Genomic DNA, 26,409 nt, shown 5'->3' with positions numbered 1-26,409 from the left:
CTAAATTTTTTTCCCCTAAATGATTAGCCAGTTGCCCCAATATAACTTATTGATATCATCAAGCAGTTGACTAGTTTATCAAAATATTGTTAAAGTAGGGAATCATTAAAAAAAATAAGCTTATATTTAAAGTTATTTATTGATGTAGGACCAATGCCTTTTGAGTGTGGAAGAGGTGAATTTAGCACCCACGTTTAAGAATCTCAGGAATAAGCCTGGTTGGCCCCAGTTAGGTCATGGTGCCTCTCTCTCAGAACTACTACTATGGCCAGGAGCAGGCACATCAGAAAATGATCAGAATAGTTCTCAAAACCATTTTACGGTGAATAGTGAAGTAGGATATATTTTAGACTAAGGAAAAGAGTGTGGTGCAGGGGGAAAAAATGGGCAACAATCATGGGTTGCAATATCGACAACATTTTATTGAAGCACAAAATTGTTGGAATTAAGCTAAATAGAAAAAACATAGTAAATATTTACGAAAAACATTGATAACACCACTCAACTCACACACATATAACGAATGCAGGAAGGTCTTAAAAAGTTTACAAGTTGAAAATTATGGAGATTTCCTCAAACTGGATGTAACAGCTCGCTGCTGAGTATGGCATCAATATAATATATAAGATCTTTGAGGGAATGCCGTCCCCGACTCTTCTGCAATCTAGTGCCTCCTAGAAATTTGTTCCCTGGGAGATTCAGACTCACAGGCAGCCAGAGGGGACAAGTCAAGAGTTGAGATAATCTCAACTTAGGGTCTAATTTTCTTCATCCAGTTGACTGTGTTGAGGTTATATAGACACAGCCATGGTGTTTTTCTTCAGCTTCTTCAAAAAGATATGAAGAATATGAACAATTTTTCACTGCTTAAAAATTCAGCACATAAAAGGCTGAGCGAGAAGTATTTGGTACTGGAACTACATAAAGTTCTATCTGACGGAAAATTATCTGTGAAACTAAGATAAAACAGAGAAATTCATCATGCTGTATCTCATATTTACAGGAAGTAGGCAGAGTAGAAACTTTTATGTCAAAGTGCTCCAATTTTAGCTTAATGAGTGGTCAAGCTACATTATGCTGAAGTGACCACACAACTGCCTCCAGAGCCCAGAAGAACCTAAAATCAGACTTAAAAGGCAAAAGAAAACAGACTCAATACATATACAAAGCAGAGAAAAAAACAATCCCACGAGATGGTCACTACTTAGACAGTGTTATATAAAGATAAGGGACACTTGGGCTCTACTTCACTTTGATGGTTCTGAATTAAAACTACCTTCCCCAAACTAAATTCAGAGGGGAAGAAACTGAGATTCACAAATTTAAAACCAGTCTTGAGCTCAATAAGACAATTACTTAAAATAATCACCTCACATTTTAAAACAGATCATCTTCATCTGATTCTTCGAGGTACTTTATAGGTTTCTTTGTCCGTCCTGATTTTGCCCGAGAAGCCACAGCTGAGTCCAAGTCCAGATGGAAGTCATCGCTGTCCTCCTTGGGTTTCTAAAAGAGAAAAGCCCAAGTAGTTTGTACAATGTCAACCTGACAGCAGAATTTTGATGCAAAAAATATATCAACAGACTACAACTCAAGGAGTTTTCCACCTTCTAATGAGTAGTGAGAAATTGGGACTTCCCTGGTGGCACAGGGAATCCGCCTGCCAATGCAGGGGACACAGGTTCGAGCCCTGGTCCGGGAAGATCCCACATGCCTCAGAGCAACAAAGCCTGTGCACCGCAACTACTGAGCCTACGCTCTAGAGCCCGCGTGCCACAATTACTGAAGCCTGTGTGCCTAGAGCCCGTGCTCCAAAAGAGAACCACAGTGAGAAGCCCGCGTACTACAACGAAGAGTAGACCCTGCTCGCGGCAACTAGAGAAAGCCCACGTGCAGCAATGAAGACCCAACGCAGCCAAAAATAAATAAATAAATTAAAAAAAATAGAAAGAAGGAAAGAAATAGACCGAAGGCAACTCTCTCATTGACTAATTAGTGGCATATTTAACTTTTTTATAACTAAACTACATAGAGTAAAAGGCCAACGGACTATGGGATTTAAATTTATTTCCTTAAAAATGTGCCAAATTATTAGGAGCAAAGCTTGGTTATGTGCTTCAAAATACCTACAGCAAAAGGACTGACTAGGATAAATACCTTGCTTGTGACTGCTTTAGAAATCATTTTCTCAAAATTAGAGTCAGAATCATCAGAAGTGGACGGCTTCCTTTTGCGGTGACTCTTGGTTTTGGGGGGATTAGGCTTTTTAGAGACATCAGAATCCAAGTCTGGATCCTTTTTGGTTCCTTTTGGTGCAGCCCTTTTTTTGGCCCCTGTAGTAGAGGTGGAAGACTGACCTGCAAGTGAACACAGGAATTTGTCAGGGGCACTCTTAGCTGAATTGTTCCCACAGTGAACCTTCTTTAGCAACCTGTTGACTGCTTATATTCAACATAGGAAAAGACAACCTAACAGAGATGAAATGCATTAGAGAATCAAAGTATTCTTAAGCATATGATTTTTTTGTAGGTATATGCTTCATGTTAAACATTTGCAACTGTTTCTAACTCCCATCCCTGTCATAGAAATGAGCTAACTAACACCTGGCATTTTGAGAAACATGCTATTTTTAAACCTTTTGACTAGCAGTTTTGATTATGAAGATCTAAAGATTTGTTTTCATTTGGTAAAGGCTTGATTTCAATATCTATAGTAAATTTGGGGAATAAAAATTGAAGCTGACTTGTGGCAGCCAGTAGTTAATCCCAATATTAACCCATCTCAAAGACTGAGGCTCACTTTTTGCTGCCGTCTTCTTCACTGTCACATTCTTTTTAGGAACAGGGTTTATGGTTTTAGTTACAGCTGGGAAATCAGTAGCAGGAGAGCTTGGAGGAGGTGGTACATTATCCTTGGCATCATCAGCGTTAAGGTCCGTTACTTCAAATGGAAAGGAAAATAATACATATGAGCAATACATGAAAATCTGTTTACTGCTTTTGTCCCTGCTCTGAATTTCTATTTAAGCACAAAGTCTGTGACTTTCCTGGAATATGTCAAACACACTTTTATAACTCTGTTCTGGTTACTGAGTTCTTCATGAGCAAACAGTTAAGTTTTTGTATCTCTAGCACCTAGCATAGTACCTGGCAAGCAAATGATTACTTTTAGTACATTTAGTTTAAATGTAGAACCTATTTATGTGCAAAACTAAACCTAATGAACAATATCAATGTAATGCTAACAAGAACCCACATTTATTTTCAAAGACAGGACTTGGATAATGTAGGCCAGGTTAGAAGCCGGGTGGACCTGAGTGCTCCAGTAAAGCAGACATCTCAGTATTTTTACTTAACATACCTGATGTGGCACTTTTCTGTGGCTTCAGTTCTTTGTTAGTATGTCTAGAATAATAATAATAAAAAAATCCTGATGACCAATTCTAAATGTGTCAAACAACAAAGAATATATCATCAGCTATTAAAAACAATCATGATAAAATCCCTCTTAGAGAGGATGCTTACTTTGGGGAGGTTGTGGTCCCAGGTGGACTAGCATCTGATGGGACACAATCTTCATCTTGAGTGTTTTCATCAAAATCTGAGAAATCTTCATCTGAATCCAAATCCATTGTGAATTTGGTTTTTGCTGTTAAAAATATACATATACAAAGAATCAGGATAATAGGAGAAATATTTAATCCACAGATTAATATAACATTTCCTGAAGATATAAGCTTCAGTTTAATCCTCTAAAAGATGTTTTAGTTTCTCAAAAATGTAATTACTGCTCTAAGATATAACAATTTCTGGGATTATGTGCCTTGAAATAGATTGCCCATTCAAATCTTCACTCTTCCTTACTTGCTGCTCTCCGTGGCTCTTTTTCTCGGGGAGGGACATCAAAATTACTTTCGTTACTGCCTATATCTGATTCCGAATCAGACCAGGGGTTTCTCTTTTTGGCTTTCTTGACTGGTTTAAATGGCAATGTAGTTTGTTTCTTTGTCTTGGTACCTGGAAGGGAGATAGGAATTAACCATGTTTACATATTCTTTGACTCACTTTTCTCCATCTATCATCCATCCATCCTTCAAATATTTATTGAACTCTGTGCTAGTACTGGGAATAGAATGGTGAACAGTAAAGGACATAGTCCCCCTTTCTGTGGAGCTTATAGTTTGGTTATCTAATCCCACATGGTATATATGTTTACATAGGGCATGTAGTATGTATGCATATGTATATAAATAAGAGGGTTTTCCAAGAAAGAGATGCTTAAGTTAACTAGCTGAAGGGAGCTGGATGACAAAACATTCCAGTTTAGGAAATAACATGTACAAAGCCCTGTGAGAAAACATAGTGCACTTAGGAAACTGAAAGAAATCCATTATGGCTGGAAAACAGAAGTCAGAGGGAGAGTGGCTGGTCTTTTTAAAAAAATCTTTGGCTGCACCCCGCGGCATGTGGGACCTTAGTTCCCTGACCGACCGGGGATCGAACCTGCGCCGCCGCCTGCATTGGAAGGCGGAGTCTAACTACTGGACCACCGGGGAAGTCCCAAGAGAGTGGCTGGTCTTGTTAAGGATTTTGTTTTAAACAGGGAACAAATATGACCAGATTTGCATTTTAGAGTTCTCTCAGACTGTAGTGTGGAGATGGGAAAGGCACAAGAACAGATGCAAGATCAACAGAAGGTTACTGCTGAAGTCAAGGCGAGGGGAACGGCTCGAAGGGAACAGAATGGCTGGGCCCGAACCTCGAGGAGCATTTAATGGCTGAGTTAAGGAGGTTTAAAGTCACTAAGTCTTGTTAATTCTTTTCCTCAAACGTCTCTCATACCAATCCTTTGCTATTTATTTCCCTCATCTAGGCCCAAAGATAAGGACAGACTCCTTATTGATCTGACTTAGTCCTTTCTTCATATTCTTCCTTCAAACACCTACCTATTTCATATCTCCTAGTTGAATCTAATCTTATCCACCCTCCTCCAACAACCTGGTTTTCTAACTCTCCATAATCTGGTTTAACTATTTTCTACTATTTTCCACTCTGTTAAGGGGCCTTCTCATCGTCCCATGCATATTATATGTCCATTTGCCCTCTCCCAGTCTAGGATACCTAAATCTTACCCAATCTTTAAGACTCTAAACCAAGTTTTACCTCTTTCACAAAGCCTCTGCAATCTACATGTACCCACACTGATCTCACCTTTCTCTATCCCTACAATGGCTAGTATGTACTGCTTTACCTTTCTTTCCTGATAAACCTCTTGAGGGTAAGTGCCATGCTTCCCCACTTCTTGTGTCCTCACAAGATTTGAGATAGTGATGGGAAACGTGAATGTTCAAAATACTTATCTGATTCACTGCTTTTATATGCTAATCGATTGCTAGGTAGGTTTAAAGTTAAATATGTGCTGTATTATAAGGCCAATATATAACTTTCCACAACACAGCACACACAACATACTTTCATTACTTCTTTTTAATACTAAGATGTTTCCATTTGTTTTATTCATCTTTGTATTCCCCACAGAACTGAACGTTATCTATCAAAAGTAGATACTCAAGGATAGACATATACATCAATCAATGGAATAGTTAAGAATCCATAAATAAACCTTAATATTTATGGTCAATAGATTTTTGGCAATGGTGAAGACAATTCAACAGGGAAGAAGGTTTTTCAATATATGGGGCTGGGTCAACTGGATATCCACATGCAAAAGAATGAAGTTGACCCCTTCCTTATGCCATATACAACTTAATTCAAAATTACCTAAATGTAAGAGCTAAAACTAAAAACTCTTAGAAGAAAATAAGGGGTAAATCTTTTCTTTTCTTCTTTTTCGCCATGCCGCACAGCTTGTGGGATCTTAGTTCCCCAACTAGGGACTGAACTCGGGCCCATAGCAATGAAAGCATGGAGTCCTAACCACTAGACTGCCAGGGAATACCCTAGGGGTAAATCTTAATGACCTTGGATTTGGCAAAAGATTAGATATGACACCAAAAACATGAGCAACAAAAGAAAAAAAAAAGATAAATTAGACTTCATCAAAATTAAAAACTTGTGCTTCAAAGGACACCATCAAGAAAATGAAAAGATAATCCACAGGCTGGCAGAAAATATTTGAGAATCATATATCTGATAAAGGTCTGGCATCTGGAATATAAAGAACTCTTACAACTAACTCAACAATAAAAAGATAAATAACCCAATTAAAAAATGGGCAAAGGATCTGAATAGACATTTCGCCAAAGAAATATAAAAGCCCCAAAGTGGAAACAATTCAAATATCTAGCAGCTGGTGAACAAATAAATATAATGTGGTATATTCATACAATGAAAAACTATTTGGCAACAAAATAGAATGAAGTATTGATACATGTTACTACATGAATGATCCTTGAAAACATGCTAAGTGAAGAAGCCAGCCACAGAAGAACGTATTATATGATTCCATTCATATGAAATGTCCAGAATAGGCAATCTAGACACAGAAAGTAAATTGGTGGTTGCCTAGAGGGAGGGGGAGTTGGGAGAAAATGGGGGGGGGTGACCAGTAATTGGGTACAGTGTTTCTTTCCAGGACAAGAAACTGTTCTAAAACTGAGTATACTAAAACCACTGAATGGTACACTTTAAATGAGTGAATTTGGTATGTGAATATCTCAATGAAGAAGTCAGAAAAAAGTAGATATTCAGTAAAGGCATAATCAAATGGTTAACAGAATTTTTACTTCTATTTAATTTACTGAGTGAGTGTTAAGTATATCCCAGGCATAGTGTTGAACTCTAGGGATAAAACAACATGACTAAGATATGGTGACTGTCCTCAAGAAGCTTTACATATGAATATATTACATATATTAAAACCTCATAACTGGCTAGAAAGTGAAATCTAAAAAACTGAACACTTTCTTTAGATCCCAACAAAGTATTTCATTACAAAATGATCTCTTCTAAAATAAATCAAATCCCAAGGACAATGTTAGGGAAGTTCAAGTATACTTCAGATATAGCCCTTCTTCATGTACCTCAATAAGAACTTTTGAACATCTATATGGAACGTACTAGGTAACAAACATAATTTAGTCTCAACTAATTTTCCTTAAAATGTTTTAATACCTGGTTCTCTTTTCTGTTTCTTTTCTAATCTCTGTTTTAGGCCTTCTATTTCCATTCCATCCTCTCGAGGGCTTCCTTCAGTATTTTCATTCTAAAAGATAGCAAGACAAAAATGGTTAAGTTCTGCCCGTTTATTATTTGGAATAATATAAGGTCAAATATACAAATATATATCTGTCAAAGAGTGATTTTTTTTCCTTTGTATTTTGGCTAAGAGCTCTGAATAAAGAAGGGTATGGGTATGACTTTTTCAAGATACTTAAACATTAAAAAAATCAGGCTCATAAGAAAGGAAAGTTATGATTAGTTGATAAATTCCTGAGTATGGTATTAGAAGTTTTATGATTAGTTCAATTTTAAGTGGGAAAATATTTAAAGTGTTTTATGTATAATGCTTTCAAGAGTATTACCTTAATTTTTCTTTTAATTTTCTTTTCTGCCTCTGCTTTCATCTCTATGGTCACTTGGGGGATGACTCTTTTTCCACATGGAGAAGGCAAAACTTCTGCCCTTTGTGTTTTTTTCCCCTTTGCTTTCCCACCTTTCCCAGGAAGTCCTATTTGTTCATCTTGTTTCTCCTTTGCTTCAACAGCCTACAAAAGGTTGATATAAGAAAGCAAGTTTAGGGAAGAGATATGGGAACATATGTATGACTGATTCACTTTGTTATAAAGCAGAAACTAACACATCATTGCAAACCAATTATACTCCAATAAAGATGTAAGAAAAAAAAAAAGAAAGCAAGTTTATAAGCTAACAAAGACATTACAGCATCGATGCCACTTTATAGGGACAGAATAAAAGGCAACGGTTAAACTGATTTCAATTTGTTACATCTTAACATAAATTTGTGATAAGCTGTTCTATCAAGTATACCACCAACATTAAGGCACACTTTGTAAACTCAATTAAGAAATAAGAAAGGATGTGATTCCAGTAATGTACATTTATCCAATCAACCGATTACAAGCTGGACATCCAAACTTGAAGTACAATAATATAAATCTACATGTTAGGCCTTTTATCTTAATTTATGAAATACTTTTTCTTATGTTAAGATAATACTGGAGAACAAACCACATTAGCAATTTTGGTAACAGAGGATCTCCTGGAACTACTGATTAGCTAGCCCTGAAGGAAACTGTTTTTGTCCTTTCAGGTTTACTTGAGGGACTGGGCTGGTTTTCTTCCGCGTTTGAATTCTCTGTATCTTCTCAGTCCCAATAGGTGAAAAATCAACTCCTGCCCTTTCCCCTCTTTGTCCAAAAACTTTTAGGTAGTATGTTTCTTGGCACCATTTACTTTATTCTAACTAGTTTCTAACAATCTGTTATTTTATGTGTTATCTTGGAATGTATCTCCATGCCTCCTATATTCTTTCTATTGCCAATTGTGAAATTTCTTGACAAAGAGGTATATTGCTAGAATACATTATTTCATTAATAAAAATTCTAACACAGGCATTATAAACTACATACCTCCAGCTCTTCAATAAAAGCAGCCAAGTCTTCTTTCCACAAATCTGATGGACTCTTTCTCTTTAATGTTTCTAGCTCTTGCTCCTTCATAAGACAGTCAGAAAATTAAGTTAATTTATGTGCATAAACAGCGTTTTCCCAAAGCACACAATTTACTTTCACCATTGGAATACAACCAAGCAACATGTACTATCCATCAACAACTCACTTTTTCATTTCTTAGTTTGCACAGTTCATCTTTCTTTTCCTTGGTTAGATACCAAAGAGGCATATCAAGAAGGTAGTTGAAGGTTGGTCCAGAATCTGTTACGGAGTCACTCTTTTCAGTTTCCTTTTCATTGTCACTCTCTTCATTTTCTTCTTCATCTGGAACCTAAAGGAGAAATTAAAATGTAGCTTTAGTAGGAAATGCGAAACATAGACATTAGACTATACGTAGTCTTTAATAATACAGAAAATGCTAACCAAGAAATTACCTTTTGCTGGGCTTCTTTCCAAGCCTTCACAGGATCCGAATCATAACCTCTTTGAATCAGAACTTTAATTAATTCTTTCTTAGGCTTGTTTTCTGTTTAAACAAATGTGAACAGAGATAGTAGTTTTGAGCAATATTTTAGGAAAGGGATAAGGTTTTACCATATTAAGTGAAAAGATTAAAACTGGAGATTAAACTGTCTTCTTCCATAAATTTGTACATCCTGGTGGATAGTCAAGTCTGCTCCTAAACCACTGACAAATGTAAATTACCACAAGGGGGCAGTCAAATCATATATGAGGTAGTGACTTAACCATAACTTGAATAACAAGACAATCAAAACCTTTATTTCTGATAAATATTGACCTCAATTATATTCCCTGGTCTTCTATTTATTTATTTTTAAAATTTATTTATTTATTATTTATTTTTGGCTGTGTTGGGTCTTCACTGCTGCTCATGGGCTTTCTCTAGTTGTGGCGAGCCAGGGCTGTTCTTCGTTGCGGTGCGCAGGCTTCTCATTGCGGTGGCTTCTCTTGTTGCGGAGCACAGGCTCTAGGCACGCGGGCTTCAGTAGTTGTGGCACGCAGGCTCAGTAGTTGTGGCTTGCGAGCTCTAGAGCGCAGGCTCAGTAGTTGTGGCACACGGGCTTAGTTGCTCCGTGGCATGTGGGATCTTCCCGGACCAGGGCTTGAAACCATGTCCCCTGCATTGGCAGGAGGAGCCTCTCCCGTTGCGGAGCACAGGCTCTGGACGCGCAGGCTCAGCGGCCATGGCTCACGGGCCCAGCCGCTCGGTGGCATGTGGGATCTACCAGGACCGGGGCACGAACCCGTGTCCCCTGCATCGGCAGGCGGACTCTCAACCACTGCGCCACCAGGGAAGCCCGGCAGGAGGATTCTTAACCACTGCGCAACCAGGGGAGTCTCCTCCCTGGTCTTTTAATTTCAACACCTGAGTGGGCAAGTTTTTAGTGCCACCCATTCAGACATTGATTTCTCTTGATTATAGTCCCCTATTATGCATTTGTTCCCTTTTTTCTATAGCACCCCTCTCCCAAAGTTTACTGCAGTCAATTTGTTAGACTTTGAGGGACACTGAGAGTTACTAGCTATAATAGAGTGAGGTTTTGAGTACAACCTTTCATCAATTAACTTGATATAGGTCACACTTTTAGGCCCTCTATATTTACTCCTCAAGAAGACTGGATAGTCACTAGTATTTCCTAAATTCCAGTCAACTAAATACTCTTTACTTTTTATTTTTCCTTGAGTCATATCCAATATTACTTATTTTAGCTTTGTCTTAAGCAATATCATCTGTGAAATTAGGGGACTGATATGCCATCATTACTGTATTTTAAAATATCCATGAAAATGAACATGTAACTACTAAGTTAAACATTTTCATGTACCATCAGAAAATGATCCTGTGATCACTGGTAACTTGTGTTGTCATGTTTTGGGACTTGCTACTACAACCCATAGTTACCTGGCTTTTCTAGTTTACTCTGGCCAGAGCTGAGCCATTTCTTTCAACCCTCCAGCTTTAGTCAAAACTGTTTTCTTCCTGGTTACTTAAACTCTGATTTAGTTGCTTCTAGAATGTCTTAAAAAAATTCCCTTAGACATAACTTTCAGTCTTGAGTATACCATTTACTTATAATATAAGCCATTTAAAATCCTCCTTCCTTTTTTTGTTTTTCTATCAGACTTATCTCTGCTCTTTATCAATCAGTTTACACTGGGACCTCTTCTAGCTCTCTGTTCTCTTCCTGTCTAAATGTTAACTAAATCTTGATTTCTCACGATGCTCAATCTAGGAAAAGCTATCTCTTTTAAACTATAAATGCTAATTTAGGTATTTGAAAGAAATACTTGTACGTGTAACCAGTGGAAATAAACGGATTTTGCCCGCCCTCTCCATCATCCCTCTCGCCAAAAATGTTTAAAGGAAGTGAGGTACGATAGTAATTTTAGTACAGGAAGTTATTGTTCCAAAAACATACCAATGATTATTTTGCCATCTATTTTCTCTAAGATAAAGCGAGCCTGATTATTCAGTTTAGCAGATTCAGCGCCAAGCATTCCTAGAAGCCATTCTTTTCTTAATCCATAATATTTAAGCCTGAGTTCAAAGAAGTCTCTTAGAATATCCAACACTGTGTCGTATTTCTTTAAACAGCCTACGTGGTCAAAAAGCACCTAGAAAAGAAAAACAAGATTGGAGTCAACAACAGATAAATTGGCTAAACTTTAATCGTTTTAGAGAAATGACTTTATCCTTTGAAACTGTAAAAGTAGCCTAAGATATCCTTTAAAAATTGATATTAATCTTTAATATAAATGGAAACATACATATTTCTCATGAAACAAGACATACCATAGAGTTGCATGTGAGACTAGTTTGGAGTTTGAAGACTTTGTGTAGTCCAACTCTCTCTGCCTCTGCCAGTTTTTCTTCAGTCATCTTCACAACAAACTTCACAGTGGTGTCTGTGTGGTATTCCCTGTAATCTGTTATCAGAGGGGGTGTCTTCTCAGTGCCATTCAACATGGGTTCTAGAACCTGTTCTTTATATGTCTAAAGAAAGAAAGAATCCTTTTGTAAGTTTCTCAAACATAGGCTCCTGAATATTCAACAAACATCAGTATAAAAGGTGTTTCCCCTATCACAAAAATCAAAAGAGAAACCCATAATTACTTACCTGGGTCCATGTTCTGATGGGAAGCTCTGAGATTTCAATGGTTGTAGAATTAAGAATAGACATTTCACCACTAATCACATATTGATTTGGAGCCAGCTCTTCAATAGTACCCTTGAAGTTCTTGTAACTTGGAAGCTAAATTAGTATTTTAAAAAAGAATATTTTCTAAATGTGATACTAAAACAAATTCCAACAGCATTAAACAGTAAATCTAACATTAAGCATGAAATAAATTTTCTATTTGTGTCTTCTTTAACCATATCAACTGCTGAATTGAAACCAGAGGAAAACTAATAAGGTTCCTAGTACCACAGAATAGTTACCATTGGCAAAGGTTCTTCTCCATCCATCAAACGTCTGATGTTATTCACAACTTCACGAACATCAAAGTTGGGAATTTTGCAGGACCACCCAGTACCAATTCCTTCAGCGCCATTTATCAGCACCGTGGGTATAATAGGAATGTACCATTCAGGCTCAACACGCTGGTTGTCATCATATAAAAACTTTAACGTGTGATCATCTTTTGGTGGAAATAACAACCGAGCCAAAGGGCTAAAGAAAACAAAGAATGTTATTTTAGAAAAATATTGGCTTTGACAGAACTTTCACGGAAAGAACATATGTTATCTCAGATATATACATGAAAATTACTTTGGCTTTACTTGCTGACTAATATTCATTTACCAATATTATTTAGTGAGTACTTTCTACATGCCAGGCACTGCAGATATAAAGCCTCAGTCTTTAAGGAGCTCAGTATAGGGAGATATTCTAGTACAGGCATTTTGTCAGGCGGTACGGTAAATGCTAAATAGAAAAATAAAGTAGCTAAGATTGATTGAGGGGATGCTAAGGAATGGTAAGCACTTTCTGATAGGATAACATTTGAGCAGAGAAGAAACTGAGAGAAAGAGTACTGCAAGCAGAGGGACCAGTAAGTCAGAGGCCCTGAAGGCATGTTTGACTATAGGCAAAGAGGCCAGGTGTGTTTGAAGCAGAGATAGTAGGAGATGGAATCAAAAGACATGGGGAGTGGGAGCACATATCATATAGGGTCTGGTTTGCTAAAATAGGGCTTTAGTTTTTCTCTGAATGAAGAAGTTGGAAGGTTCTGAACCACAGTAACCTATTTTAAAAAATCAATTGGCTGTCAAAAGAAAGAAGAATGGTAGACTATAATAGTCTGTATGAATATAATGAATGGGGTGGCTTAGTATTTTTCCAATGTGGGGCCCACAGGGATGCAAGTGTGGAGAAAAGGAGTCAAAGGTAACTCCAAATTTTGAGCCTGAGAATTAGAAGGATGGCTTTCCATTTACTGAGAAAGGGACTAAGGATATGGTTTTGAATTTAACGTTTGAGATACTTATTAGACATCCAGGTGGTAAATGTTGAGAGGGGACATGAAATTTAGAGGGTAGGGCTGGAGCTATGAGACTGGATGTACGAGGTACCATCCATGGATGGGAAGGCAGTATAGTTAGTGGAAAGAGGTCTGATGAAGGAGCCCTAGGGCAGGCCAGTATTTGGAGGTTGGGAAGATGAGAATGACCCAGTGAAGACTAATAGGGAGGAGAACCAACAGTCTGGTGTCTTGGAGAACAAATAATGAAAGAAGACTTTCAAGGATGGAGTGATTACCGTACCCTATGCTGTTGAAAAGTTGAATAAGATGACAGGTGAAAACTGACCACTCATAATGTACTTTCCACAGACTTGTAAAGGAAGTAAAATTTCAACTTGTGGTATTTAAGAAGAATCAAGTTCTTCTTTACTCCGGCTCAAACTCTACAGGGTTTCCCAACCTCGGCACTACTGCCATCTTTGTTCTTTGCCGTGGGGGTGCCGCCCTGTGCATTACAGAGTGTTTAGCAATATCCCTGGCCTCTGCTCACTAGATGCCAGTGGCATAGCTCCCTAGTCATGACAATCAAAAATGTCTCCAGACATTGCCACATGTCCCCTGAAGGGTAAAATCTACCCTGGTTGAGAACCACAGCTCTATATGGAGAAAGAGAATAAAATAAAAGAAATGGGAGTAAAACCATTTATAGTTTGGCAAGGAAACAATACTTCTAAGGGATACAAAGGCTAAGCTATCAAACTGAAATAGAATTTTGACTTTCTACTCATTGCAAACAGTAGCATAGTTAAACTTTAAAGAGCTAGTTTTAAGCAATTAATAATCCAAGCATCTGCATCAAAAATCTATTTTCCGATTAACTGGATTTTTCTATTTTTGGTCAACTAAATCTCACAATACTTCAAAATTGGAAATGGCAATTCACAAAAAAATCGGAAGCATACCCACCTGAGCATTGTGAAGATGTATCGAGGACTAGCAGAATCCTTGCCACCATGCAGCCTGGTACCAAACTGACCAATGGGCTGCAAGAGGTTCAGATTATTGCTACCCACAAAGTTCTGAGCCAAATTGATAATGGTCATCATTAGTGACATCTGTGGGTGGGGGGAAAAAGATTCATTAATCTAATCTGTAGTCTCTCGATAATAACGTGTTTGTTATCATGAGTGTGTTTCACTATAATCCTGTAAGGTTTTATGAAGTGTAGATATTTATTGGCTTTTCCCAGATAAATACATGGCAGGAGTAGTACCCTAAACCTAAGAATTCTGGCTCCAAGTTCAGGGATCTTGCCTTCCAGTAATTTCTATCAAGTCCTACTCAACCTTGAAGGTATAGCTCCTCTATTCACCCTCAGCAGAATGAAATACTTCCTCCTTTGTGTGAAACACTTTGCTCATTTCTATTCTAGCATGTATCACTATTCTATACGGGGGTGTGTGTGTGTGTGTGTGTGTGTGTGTGTGTGTGTGTGTGATATAATCCTCTGGTTAAGCTGTGATTATACCTTAAAGGTGGAGAACATGTATGATTTATCTTTGTATACTTGGTACATGCTAAGCATTCAACAAATGTTTATTATGTGAACACGTATTGAGTACCTGCTATATTTTGACTGAAGCAACAAGCAAGACAATCATTACCTTTAAAGTTCCAGAAACTTATAGGCAATCTAATTCTTTAAAACTGTTTTACATAATAAATGCAAAAAAGCAATTTCAATTACAAAATAAAAAATGAACAGGTGTATGTTTGCATTGATATAAAGTCAAACAATTTAGACATATATGAAAAATTGGAAAGTTGCCCTTTCCAATTCCCAGAGATAACCAAAGTTAACGATTTGGAGTGTATCCTTCAAGTATTATTCTGCCTCTTTTTTCTCTTCCCTCATCTGACAATAGAACATGGACATTCTTCAATGTTAGTACATATAGATTTACTTAAGTTATATCACTGATTCCATTCATAGATGTGTCATAATTTATAATAATTTTCCAATTGATGGACACTTTCCATGTCTAAATTTTGGCATAACAAAGTTATAGCAAACATCACTAAATCTCTTTGAACACAGATCCTTGCATATCTTTTGATCTATTATAGTATCCTTACAGGAACATTATTTTTATAAACAGATTTGTTAGGTCAAAACATAAGCAATTTTATAGTTTGATATATTTCACCACATTGTTCTCTACTATGGATGTATAGCTTATACTTTCATCAACTGTTTGGAGAACGACTTTGCAGGTATTTCTGCTATAATGCTTTCTGGAAACATTATAGATTATGTGTTTACCTCACCATGATGATAAGAGGACATCTCAGCTACTGACCCAGCTAACTGGGCAACCTTCACCTCTCGCTTGTCATTCCGTTTGAAACATGTAAACAAAACCTTTCTCTGACCTGGCTTCAAACCTTTAAAATGAAAGAAGTGCAAATATTAATATCCTCAAATGAACCATTTCGGGGCATTGATTCCCATCTTATGATAAAAATAGAACTCACCATCCACCATAGATGGGATAGACCTCTCATTATCAGAATTTGAGAACAGGATAAGTTCCTTATTTATGAAGTCATTATATGTCAGATATGTGGTAGTTTGCCCGTATAAGTAATCCTGAGGAACCAAGGAGAGTATTACATGATCTAGTTTAAAATAAAAAATATCACTGGTCTTAACAATGCTTAATACAAAAATAAAACAAAGACACACGCTAGCATTATCACTTCTATGATAATTGCTAACTCCCTCAGAAGCGAAGAATTATGAAGGATTTTATATGTTTTAAGACAAAATGAATTTAATTGCTGCACAATCAGGAAACAGGTGCATTGACTGTAGTTTCCTTCAGGTCCAATACATTTATGCAGCAGTCTAAATAAGAGTAAGGATATTTATAAATAGTTATCCATTAACTTTTTAACTGAGGTACTTATTATTCAGTAACTTTAATTTGCTATAATGTCAACTCTAAAGGTAATAAATAGTACATTTTGTGAGATACATTTAACATTTTTTTACCTCAGGAAGGCCAAGTAACTTTCGTTGCCTTCTATCTTCCATGAAATGAGTTAACCATTCCTTTCGATCATCTATCTGTTTTTTGCTAAAGGCCTACAAATTAGAAGATGAAAAAGATGTCACTGGCACGAATAGGTTCCAAAATATTTCTTCTATAAAAAGTTAACAAATAAACAACAAAAACTCAGTTTCTAAAATATCTGGCTCCTTTCTTTGGGATATGCTTACTAAAAACAATCTATTTTATAAAACATTTTACTATATGAAAATTTAAATGTTTCAATTGAATAGTTGAAGCACTGATTTCTAAAACTAGAAGGTATGTATGAAATACACTCAAACTCACCAGGCTGATTGCAGCATCATCTTCAGGACCTGAATATTTGAATTGGATACGATGTCTTTTCATATCTGCAAAGTACTCTTTAGCTTCTTTTGATGTGCTGGTGCCCAAACCTACAAAACCAAGAACACCAAGTTACTCCATATAATATTGTACAATGGTATATAACAAAATGAGAAGTTCTATGTGAGTTTCATTTCAAACCTTTGTAATACTTGACTTTCCATTTTTTATGATTTGGCGTAGAACTCTTCCATTCTTCAAACTCAGGAAGGCTATAGAATGCCACTTCTTGCTTGTTTTTAGACACCTGAGGTAAAAAACACATTGCTGTGGCTTTCCACACTTCTGGGTCCCCTGCATACCATCATACATCACCGGGGTTATATGTGTATCCAGGGTTGAGGAGAAGGGCCTTAAAATATCCATTATGGTATCTTAGAAATTAGTATACCTTTACAATGGGAGTGATAAATTCCTCCAGAAAACGATGGTGCAGAAGAGAGGGCCAGTTATGATGGATAAAATTAATCAGCAAGCCTTTGATATGGGAACCGTCTTGGTCCTAGAAATATTTGGAAAGCCAAAACACAAAAGAATTGTTTAGAAACTAAAAAGATTATGATTGACTTACTGGTAATTTCTCAAAATATTTTCTATGGGGATTAAAAAAAAGGCTATTCAAATTCAGACTCACTTAACTTATATATGTAATATACATAAAATACAAACATAATATATCTTATTAGATGTGGATTAAAAATAATGAACAAAGCTCCAGTTAAGTAATTTCCTTTCATGGCAGAAAAGCAATGCAACAATAAGATGTGTTTAATTTAGGTTAACAATCTAAAATATTTGCTATCGGGCTTCCCTGGTGGTACAGTGGTTAAGAATCCGCCTGCCAATGCAGGGGACACGGGTTCGAACCCTGGTCCTGGAAGATCCCACATGCCGCGGAGCAATTAAGCCCGTGCACCACAACTACTGAGCCCGTGTGCCACAACTACTGAAGCCCGCATGCCTAGAGCCCGTGCTCCGCAACAAGAGAAGCCAACGCAATGAGAAGCCTGTGCACTGCAACGAAGAGTAGCCCCTGCTTGCTGCAACTAGAGAAAGCCAGCGCACAGCAATGAAGACTGTGCGCTGTATGTATGTATATTACACAGCCAAAAATAAATAAATAAATAAAATTTTAAAAATTAAAATATTTGATAACAAATCTGACCTGATCTGTCATAATCATTATCTTCCCATAACGCAGAGTCTTCAATGAATCTTCATCTTCATAGTTTTTCTTGTACTGAAGACCCACAATCTTGATTATATTGTTAATTTCAGCATTTTCCATTATCTGAAATGGATGTATAGCCAAAAAAGTACTATTTTGTTTATAAACTTTAAAAGAACAAAGAATTACAACAGTATATGTTGCTTGGGTTTTCTTGAACTCCAGTATTTTGAGTTACTAGCCTATATGTCCGTAAGCAGAAAGATCTGTTAAGATATGCTACAGTGTACCCAATTTCCTAAAATAACAAAAAAATATCCAAGATGTATTTCAAAATGCCCAATAAAGGAATGAAATACAAGCATGAAGTCCTGCATTATAAAATTAGATTTAGATTCTGAAGATAGTTTTTGTATATTCTACCTGTTTATGAGAAGCTTCTCGAACATTAAGCATTTTTCCTCTAAGAGGGAAAACCCCGTACTTGTCTCTCCCAACCACACCAAGGCCTGAAACAGCCAAAGTTTTAGCTGAGTCTCCCTCTGTCAGGATAAGTGTACACTCAGTGGAGTTTCGACCTCCTAAAATAAACAAATTAATATTAGCACATTTAGTTCAACCTCAAATATACTAACTCAGACATGTGATAAAACACAAATAATTTACAATTCATAACAAGTTGGCTGAGGAGTCAAATGGAGCTAAGTAATTAGATACATAGTTTAGCTTAAGTTTGTAAGTTAATAAAGTCTTAAGTTTCTTAGACTAATTTCTCATGACAATTATACTGTTGCTAAACATTCATATAATCATATTACATTTAATATATTTGTTGGTGATGAGGTTTAAGACATGCTACCCCAAAATATGGCACCTTGGCAGACTGAATATCTCAAGCTGAGGGAATTTTGAGAAAATGGTAGAAGCAGAAAGATCTCCTGACCTCCCCGTTAAACTTCGTCCCTGAAGCATGTCGTAAGACCCTCACGAGGAGATGCCCTCTTTATACCTGGTGGAAAGGAATATTCTAATCCAAGATTGAGGGTCACCAAGAAGAATCTGAATGAAAAGGCCTTGCTAAGTTTCCCCAAGTTTACTATACTTAGCTCATAATCATTATCCTATCATATCTTTCCACAACTTTCCATTCTTCATCAAAGCTAGCATAAAACCACTTAGGTTTAACCATTTCTTTGGGTCTGCATTTCCTTACAATTTTCTGGTGTCACAAAAAATCATATTAAATAAATTCACATGCTTTTTTCCTGTTAATCTGTCTTTGTCAGTTTAATTTTCAGAGATAGCCAGGGACCTAAGAAGGTTGAGAAGACTTTTTTCTCCTCTACATTAGGTAATAGATTACTGTATAAACATTCTTGTTTTATACCCCAAAATAATCATCTCAACACTACTTTTAACAGCTAAAAATTGAAACGACCCAAGTGTTCAATAACAGGGAACTGGTTGATTTTTAACAAAGTACAAATATTCCATTGAGTATTAAGTGTCAAGGGAAAAATACCCACAGTATGCTGTTAATGAATAAAACAAATAACTGAACTACGATATTTAAAGTTTGGAAACATTATTAAATGTGTACCTGCATCGTTGGCATCATCAAGTTTGGGAATTCCTTTGATTCTGTTATGTTTTACAGCTGAACACTTCTTGTTTAACTGGACTTGGGCCTTAAATTTCACCCAGTTTAGTATGCTTTCTACAATACCACAGCCAATTGCCTGAAAATGAGAGGATTCATGTTAGGGAAGAAGAGTTCTGTCAGAAATCTGGAGTACAAATGAGCTCACACAAAAATAAAAAGAATTCAAAGATGAAAAGAGGTAGAAAAGTAATGTCTGGTTAGAGGGTGGCACATCTTCCTGCCTCAGGTTACCACTACTGAGGGAGCTGCTTCCTTTGGGTTCATTCATTCAATAAATATTTACTGACTACATACTTATATTGTGCCAGGCACTGAGCTGCATGTGGAGATCTATTGGTTAAAACAAATTAGACATGGTCCTTGTCCTCAAGGAGTTTAGTTTACTACGAGGAAGACAGAAATAAAATGAGAAATTACAAGTGTGACAGGTGATACAGATAAGTGAAAAGCATGTTACATATAGTAATGCATGTCCAGTGTTATATGGGAACAAACTTAGGGAAAGAAGTAGAAAGTAAAAGCTTTCCTGAGGAAATGACATTAAAGACCTAAAGTAGTTGGGGACTTCCCTTTGGTCCACTGGGTAAGACTCTGTGCTCCCAATGCAGGGGCCTTGGGTTCGATCCCTGGTCAGGGAACTAGATCCTGCATATATGCTGCATCTAGAGTCTGCATGCCGCACCTAAGAAGTCCGCATGCTGCAACTAAAGATTCCGCATGCTGCAACTAAAGATCCCGCATACTGCAATGAAGATCCCACGTGCCACAACTAAGACCCGGCACAGCATGCATGCATGCATAAATAAATATTAAAAAAAAAAAAAAAAAAGACTTAAAATAGCCAAGTGTAAAGCATTTCAGGCAGAGTAATCCTCTGCCTGAAATGTGAAAAAGCTCTAAGGAGGGGAAGAGTACTCTGCTTTTGAGTAATTTAAAGCCAGTAGAAGTGAAGCTTAGATAATGTAGGAAAAGTGGTACTGAGATGAGGTTGGAAATGGCAGGGTCTTGCAGGCCAAATTAAGGAATTTGGATTTAGATTTATGCAACCTAGTGGTTAGTTGGGGCCTTTGACTAAAACAGGAAATAGTTTTGTTTTCTGGGGGTGGGGGAGTTCCTTGTATGGCGATCAGTTAGTACGGAGATAACTAATTCAGTTTTGGATGTGTCCACTGAGAGCAACTTTAGGCATTCAATGCTTGGTAAGCAGTTAGATGGGTTAAATTCAGAAGTGATCTAAACTGGTGACATGTAATGGGTAAATATAGATGGTGTATAGATGGTAATTAAGGGCTTGGTAAGACCTGGTAAGAGGTAAGAGTTGTTTTTTTATTTCCTTTTCAGAGTGAGAAGACGTGGGAGGAAGCTTTATTTCTGCTGAGAAATAAAGGGGTGAGAAGGGCAATGGAAAATAAAGGAAGGTGCTTCTATTTTTTATTTTCCTCTAAGTACTCACAGCTTTGATGAATTTTTCACTCAACTGGCACGTTGATCCAAAGCTCTTGACTTGTAAAGTCATGTTCTCTTTTGTCTGGGAGTCGAAGGTTGGGTTTTCAATTAAGGCATTCACAAAAATCCACATGTGATTTTTTACCTGCAGTAAAAGTTGATAATAAATCACTAAAACCTTACTCATGCCTTGCTTTATTTATAGCCTTTCTCTTATTTCTTGACTTTAGAAAAAGAACACTGTGTTAAAGTATCATACCTGATGTGCTTTTACTGCAACACCACCCTTGTTCTTTTTCTTCACCACATCAACAAGTTTAGTCACAATCTGATCAGCTACATAATCAACATGTCTGCCACCCTAATGAGGAAAAATACCAAACTGTAAATTCATTACCCGCAAAATTATAATAATAAAACATAAAAAAAAAATCTAATTTAGCTTCCTTTATGCCAAGGTAGCCAAATATTCAAGTTCATTTTATAAATTTAAACAATAATTCTTATATGTAAAGGTAAATCATGATTAATAATTCAAAAATAAAGTTACCTTGGAAGTAGCAATGCTGTTGACAAAGCTGATTTGCTGAAAGCCTTTTTCACTCATTGTTAAACACACTTCCCACCTGGGGTTTACTTGTTCATGGATAATTTTCAGTGGATTGCCAGTTTCATCTACCTTATCCTTCAGATACATATCTACATAGCTACGGAATCCTTTTATCTAAACAGGAATTAAAAATAATAGTATGAAAAATTTATTTAAAGTAAATTAAAAAGTAGATTGTAAAGATTTTTCAAAACTAATGAAATGGTGTTCACTGATGGGCATAAGAGGATGGTCATTAAAAGACACAAAAGGATTTATTTAGGAGATTCTTTGAGAAAGACTTTATTGACCTTAAAATGAGCTAACTGATTTAAAAAAATGTAGCATAATGTTTTCTTTACAGGAACATATTTGAGAAGTGGTTAAGAAAAATATATGGGATGGAAAAAAAAAAAATCAGCATTGCCTTTGACAATGATCACAATAGCCCCTCATTGCCCACACCCAGGAAAGTACTTACTGGAAGCTTATTTCCATTGAGAAAGACCTTGACATCTTTAGTGGATCCAGCAATATCATATGCTCTTCTAACCATCAGTGCAACAATATCTTTGTCCAGGCTTTGCATTTTAAACTTAGACAAATCAGGGTGGAAGGTAATACATGTATAATCTTCTCCACTAAAGGGCTTGAGTTCCATCTCACCAGCTCTCCCCATGTTATCCCTCCATGTCTATGGAAATAAAGAATAGAGGAGAGAGAAGAAATTCAAGTAATCTCACAAACTAGAACTAAATAACGCAAATTTACAAGTCCTAAAAAACCCTCCCAAACAAACAAAAACCAAAAAACCCCCCAACCCCCCCAATATATGTTTATGAATAATTTCCCATGATGTAATAGCTTATAATTATGTTAAACCATTAATACCAATATAAATTGCTATAGTACAATTTATAATCAAGGCACAAGATACCTATTTACTTGCCTGTTTGAACATTTTCTTGTATTCTCTACTGGCTGTTTCCACAGTAAATTTGGTACTGAATATGTTACACAATTTGGCTCCATAGCCATTTCGACCACCTGGGCAAATAAATGTAAAATACTATTTAATTGTTCTTATCTCATTAACAGCTTTATTTCTTAATCACTGGCAATGTTATTCAATTACAGAGATTTATTTCCATGCTTTTAACCTTTATGCCACAGACAGTCATTTAAAAGATGTATTTTTTTTCAGCAACAAATATGTTTTTTATTTTCCTCAATACTCTACCCGTTACTTTCTTTTCTTCATCATCATAGTTACTAGAAGTTAGGAGCTGTCCAAAGATGAGAGCTGGGACATACATCTTCTCAACTTTGTGTTCAACAACAGGAATACCTTTTCCATTATTCCATATACTAATTAAATTATTCTCCCTAAGAAAAGAAGAGTGAAAAAATTTTTTATAAAACAGATATTAAAGTAGTGCTTAATATTTTTTAATATTTAAATATTATTATCTCTAAAATACATGAGTTCACAAGTCTCAATTTCTTTATGATGCTTTTTCATATATACCTTTTGAGCGTCGGCATGCTTAGTTCCTAACACTCCTGAAATAGGAGCCCAGAGGAAAAAAAAAAAATCAATCCTTTTCCAACACCTGAGCAGACACTGATAATATTGAAAAAATAGGAAATTTTAAAATGTTAGGATAAACAAAGGGAAATGATTTATGCCCAATGGAAAGAAAAGGACAAAATTTGGAAACAATATTATTATATCACTTTTAAGGGGATCATCTGTACTGTCCCAGCACCCTTAGCTTTCCCACCCAACAAAGTACATTGCAAAACAAATATGAAAGGACATTATTAATTGTAAACTTCCCTGCTCGCTAATAAAATGCTAAAAATTTATTTGGACTTACTTATCTCTTAGTTATTTTAATTCTCAGAAGATAATATATTTTAGTTATAACCGGAAACAAACTATGGTTCTTATTACAAATAGTACTGAGTATTATCTACAAAAAAGACTAACTAAATCTAGCTTAACATTTTTAAAAGACTATGATATCGAGTCCTTAGGAGCATTTGAGTACATCATTAACACGTTTCCCAAAAAGAGTCTAAAGTATAGTTTATATTATAACTCATCAGGCTAATAACAAGGGGAAGCAACACCCTGACTACCCACAAAGGGGGACATTTATAAGCAGAAATGTTAGATCAAATTATTCTCTATCACCACCTGCTGGTTTACTATTTGAATAGCATCATGAGAAAAAGTTACGCCTATAGACTCCAGAATACTTAGAGCAGTTAGTGGAGATGCTTACTAAAATATTTAGGGATGAAGTGTCATAATGTCTGTAATTTATTTTGAAATGATTCAGAAAAAATATAGATGGAGCAAATATGGCAAAGTGTTGATAACTGTTGGATCTAGATTGTAGGTATCATAGATTGTTCATTTTAGCCTTCTACCTTTCTGCACTTTTGCAAACTCCCATTTAAAAAAAAGCCAGGGGGCTTCCCTGGTGGCGCGGTGGTTGAGAATCTGCCTGCTAATGCAGGGGACACGGGTTTGAGCCCTGGTCTGGGAGGATCCCACATGCTGTGGAGCAACTGGGCCCATGAGCCACAACTACTGAGCCTGCGTGTCTGGAGCCTGTGCTCCGCAACAAGAGAGGCCGCGACAGTGAGAGGCCCGTGCACCGTGATGAAGAGTGGCCCCCGCTTGCCACAACTAGAGAAAGCCCTCGCACAGAAACGAAGACCCAACACAGCAAAAATTAATTAATAAACTCCTAAAAAAAAAATTAAAAAATTAAAAAAAGCCAACTTTACTATAAATCAAAGTAAATGCAACTAACAGTAACAATGAGCTATAAAAAACAAAAGACTAAGCAAGAGACTTACGGGTCAACTGTGACTCTAATACAAGACATTTTTGGGTCCCTTTGTTTGTTGTCTGCAGCATTGACTGAAAGAAGATAAAATACACATTGGTAAAAAGTTAAAGTATTTTAAAAAACATCCTTTAACTCTAAGACATAAAAAGAAAAAAATCGCAAGCAGCACAGGAATAACATTAATGAGGTTCATTTAGCAATTTTTATTCATGGGCCTGTTTCTAGGAAAGAAGTCAACTTCCTAGATTCCAGGAGACTGCCTCACCTTTGCCAACTGTTGTTTGAAAAGATAGGATTTCTGGCTACAGAAGGTTTGCTAGGAATGACACTTCTTAGAAAGGATCTGACCAGTGGACCTTTGTATTAAAGAATATACTCACCTGCATATAGCTGATTCACTTTGTTATACAGCAGAAACTAACACAACATCGTTAAGCAATTATATTCTAATAAAGATGTTTAAAAAAAAAAAAGAGTACACTCACCTAGAATCTCATCAAAGATTTTGTACAAACCAGGAACAAAAGTGACTTCCCTACAGTTAATGCCAATATCTTCATCGTAAACCCACATTTGCTGGAAATAAGGCAAAGAAATATGGTTACTTTGACCATATATTTATTCTATGTTACCATCATGATTACTGTAAAGTCTTCTGGATTAGCAGGATAATATACATGATAGATTAGGTCAGTTCCAGTGACACTCCAAGTAAATGAAGTACAGAAAATTAACCTGGAAAAGTACACATTTTAACTACTTGGTAACTGCATTTAATTAGCTTGGTTTTACCTGGGTCACTGATTCCACAGAGCCAATGTAGGTGTCTGGGCGGAGCAGAATATGTTCCAGTTGTGTTTTCTTTTGATAGATTCTTTCAATAGACAGTCTTTTCTTAGCATCTTCATTCTTCTTTGTTTTGTTGACTTGCATATTGTCACTTACAGGCTGACAAATTTTTAAAAATTGAAGAGAAGGTATTTTGAGTCACGGGTGTATCAGAAACCATAAGCAAAACACCTATCACAGTGACCTGCTTACACATACTATAACAAATCACAGCCTTTTAGTAGTTATCAGTGGAGCTGACATCGTTTTGTACCAACGTGGCAGTTTAAGTTACTGCAGCCAGGTTCCCAGGCGTCCGTTTAAATTGACATATTATTTTGCCAAGAGTGTCCGACATGGAAATATTTTTACGTGTTACACGCCATCAATAGCATACACCCCCTTCTTTCACCGACTCCACACATATTTACGGAGTGCCTACTAGGTCCCAGGCAAATAATAGATTCTCATTCAGCAGCAGCAGCAGTTTGCGAGGCTATGGGTCCCATCCTTTGGGCACGTTAACGTTTTGAACACTGGAGGGATGTATTTTGAGCACCCCGGGGCTGCCGGCAGCACGGTGGGAACCCTGTGCCTGGCTCGGCCCCTTCCAAGGTCAGGGGCGTTCAATCCCATTTTCAGCCCCAGGTAGAAGAGGAGAGCATCTGTCTGCGCCGCTTAAAGCCCCACGCGGACCATGATCCCACCGATCTACTCCAGGACTAAGTGAATTCCTAGGCACAGTAAAAACACAACTGCACACCCTAGAAGCCAGGTTAGCCGATAATACTTCACTATTAGCACGAGAAAGGGGTTTCAGCCTCTTCGCGATCACGCCGAGCCCAGGGGACCCGGATCGACGCGGAACACCGGCTCCCGGTCAGCCTCTGCCGGACCACTGCCCAGGCGCCTCCCTCTCTCACAGGCAGCCGAAGGGATGCCGGACCGCGTTGAGGCCCCGCGACGCGACCCTTCCGCGAGTCGTACCTGCAGTGGCGACATCTCCATGGTGACGGTCGTGAAGGACGGCTCGAGAACCCTGCAAGCGACTAAGCCGGAGCAAATTGAGACAATCACGGAGCAAACCTCTTCTCCACAGACGTTCGTCGGTTAAGAGAGCGCTTCCACTCCGGTTTGAGCGTTCCGCTAGCCCGCCCAAACCAGGTAAGCCAATCCCTGAGGCGCTCTCACTGGCACCGATCAGAAAAGCCAATCAGAGCTGTCCTTTCATATTCACCAATGAATG

At 37.2% G+C, this 26,409-nt stretch overlaps 1 protein-coding gene across 1 annotated transcript; it reads right to left on the bottom strand.

Moving 5' to 3' along the window:
• Nucleotides 1-1,377: 1,377 nt before the first annotated feature.
• TOP2A (DNA topoisomerase II alpha) lies at nt 1,378-26,171 on the bottom strand. The gene is made up of 35 exons (XM_065896507.1): nt 26,151-26,171; nt 25,128-25,283; nt 24,821-24,911; nt 24,343-24,406; nt 22,709-22,854; nt 22,418-22,515; nt 21,950-22,162; nt 21,430-21,603; nt 21,139-21,240; nt 20,887-21,024; nt 19,371-19,509; nt 18,194-18,351; nt 17,768-17,893; nt 16,994-17,104; nt 16,744-16,849; nt 16,543-16,652; nt 16,197-16,289; nt 15,677-15,791; nt 15,465-15,586; nt 14,108-14,256; nt 12,117-12,348; nt 11,794-11,928; nt 11,469-11,669; nt 11,095-11,290; nt 9,088-9,179; nt 8,820-8,984; nt 8,612-8,695; nt 7,544-7,726; nt 7,134-7,224; nt 3,864-4,016; nt 3,525-3,648; nt 3,361-3,404; nt 2,800-2,940; nt 2,158-2,357; nt 1,378-1,506 (listed from the first exon to the last, which is right to left on the bottom strand). Exons 1-35 carry the CDS (start codon nt 26,169-26,171, stop codon nt 1,378-1,380), a joined length of 4,602 nt encoding a protein of 1,533 aa, XP_065752579.1.
• Between the last annotated feature and the right edge of the window lie 238 nt (nt 26,172-26,409).

Source organism: Phocoena phocoena, chromosome 19 (assembly GCF_963924675.1).
Source record: "Phocoena phocoena chromosome 19, mPhoPho1.1, whole genome shotgun sequence".
Lineage (NCBI taxonomy): Eukaryota > Metazoa > Chordata > Mammalia > Artiodactyla > Phocoenidae > Phocoena > Phocoena phocoena.
Note: the sequence above shows the minus strand (reverse complement) of the source record. Positions and strands in the feature narration are given on the sequence as shown.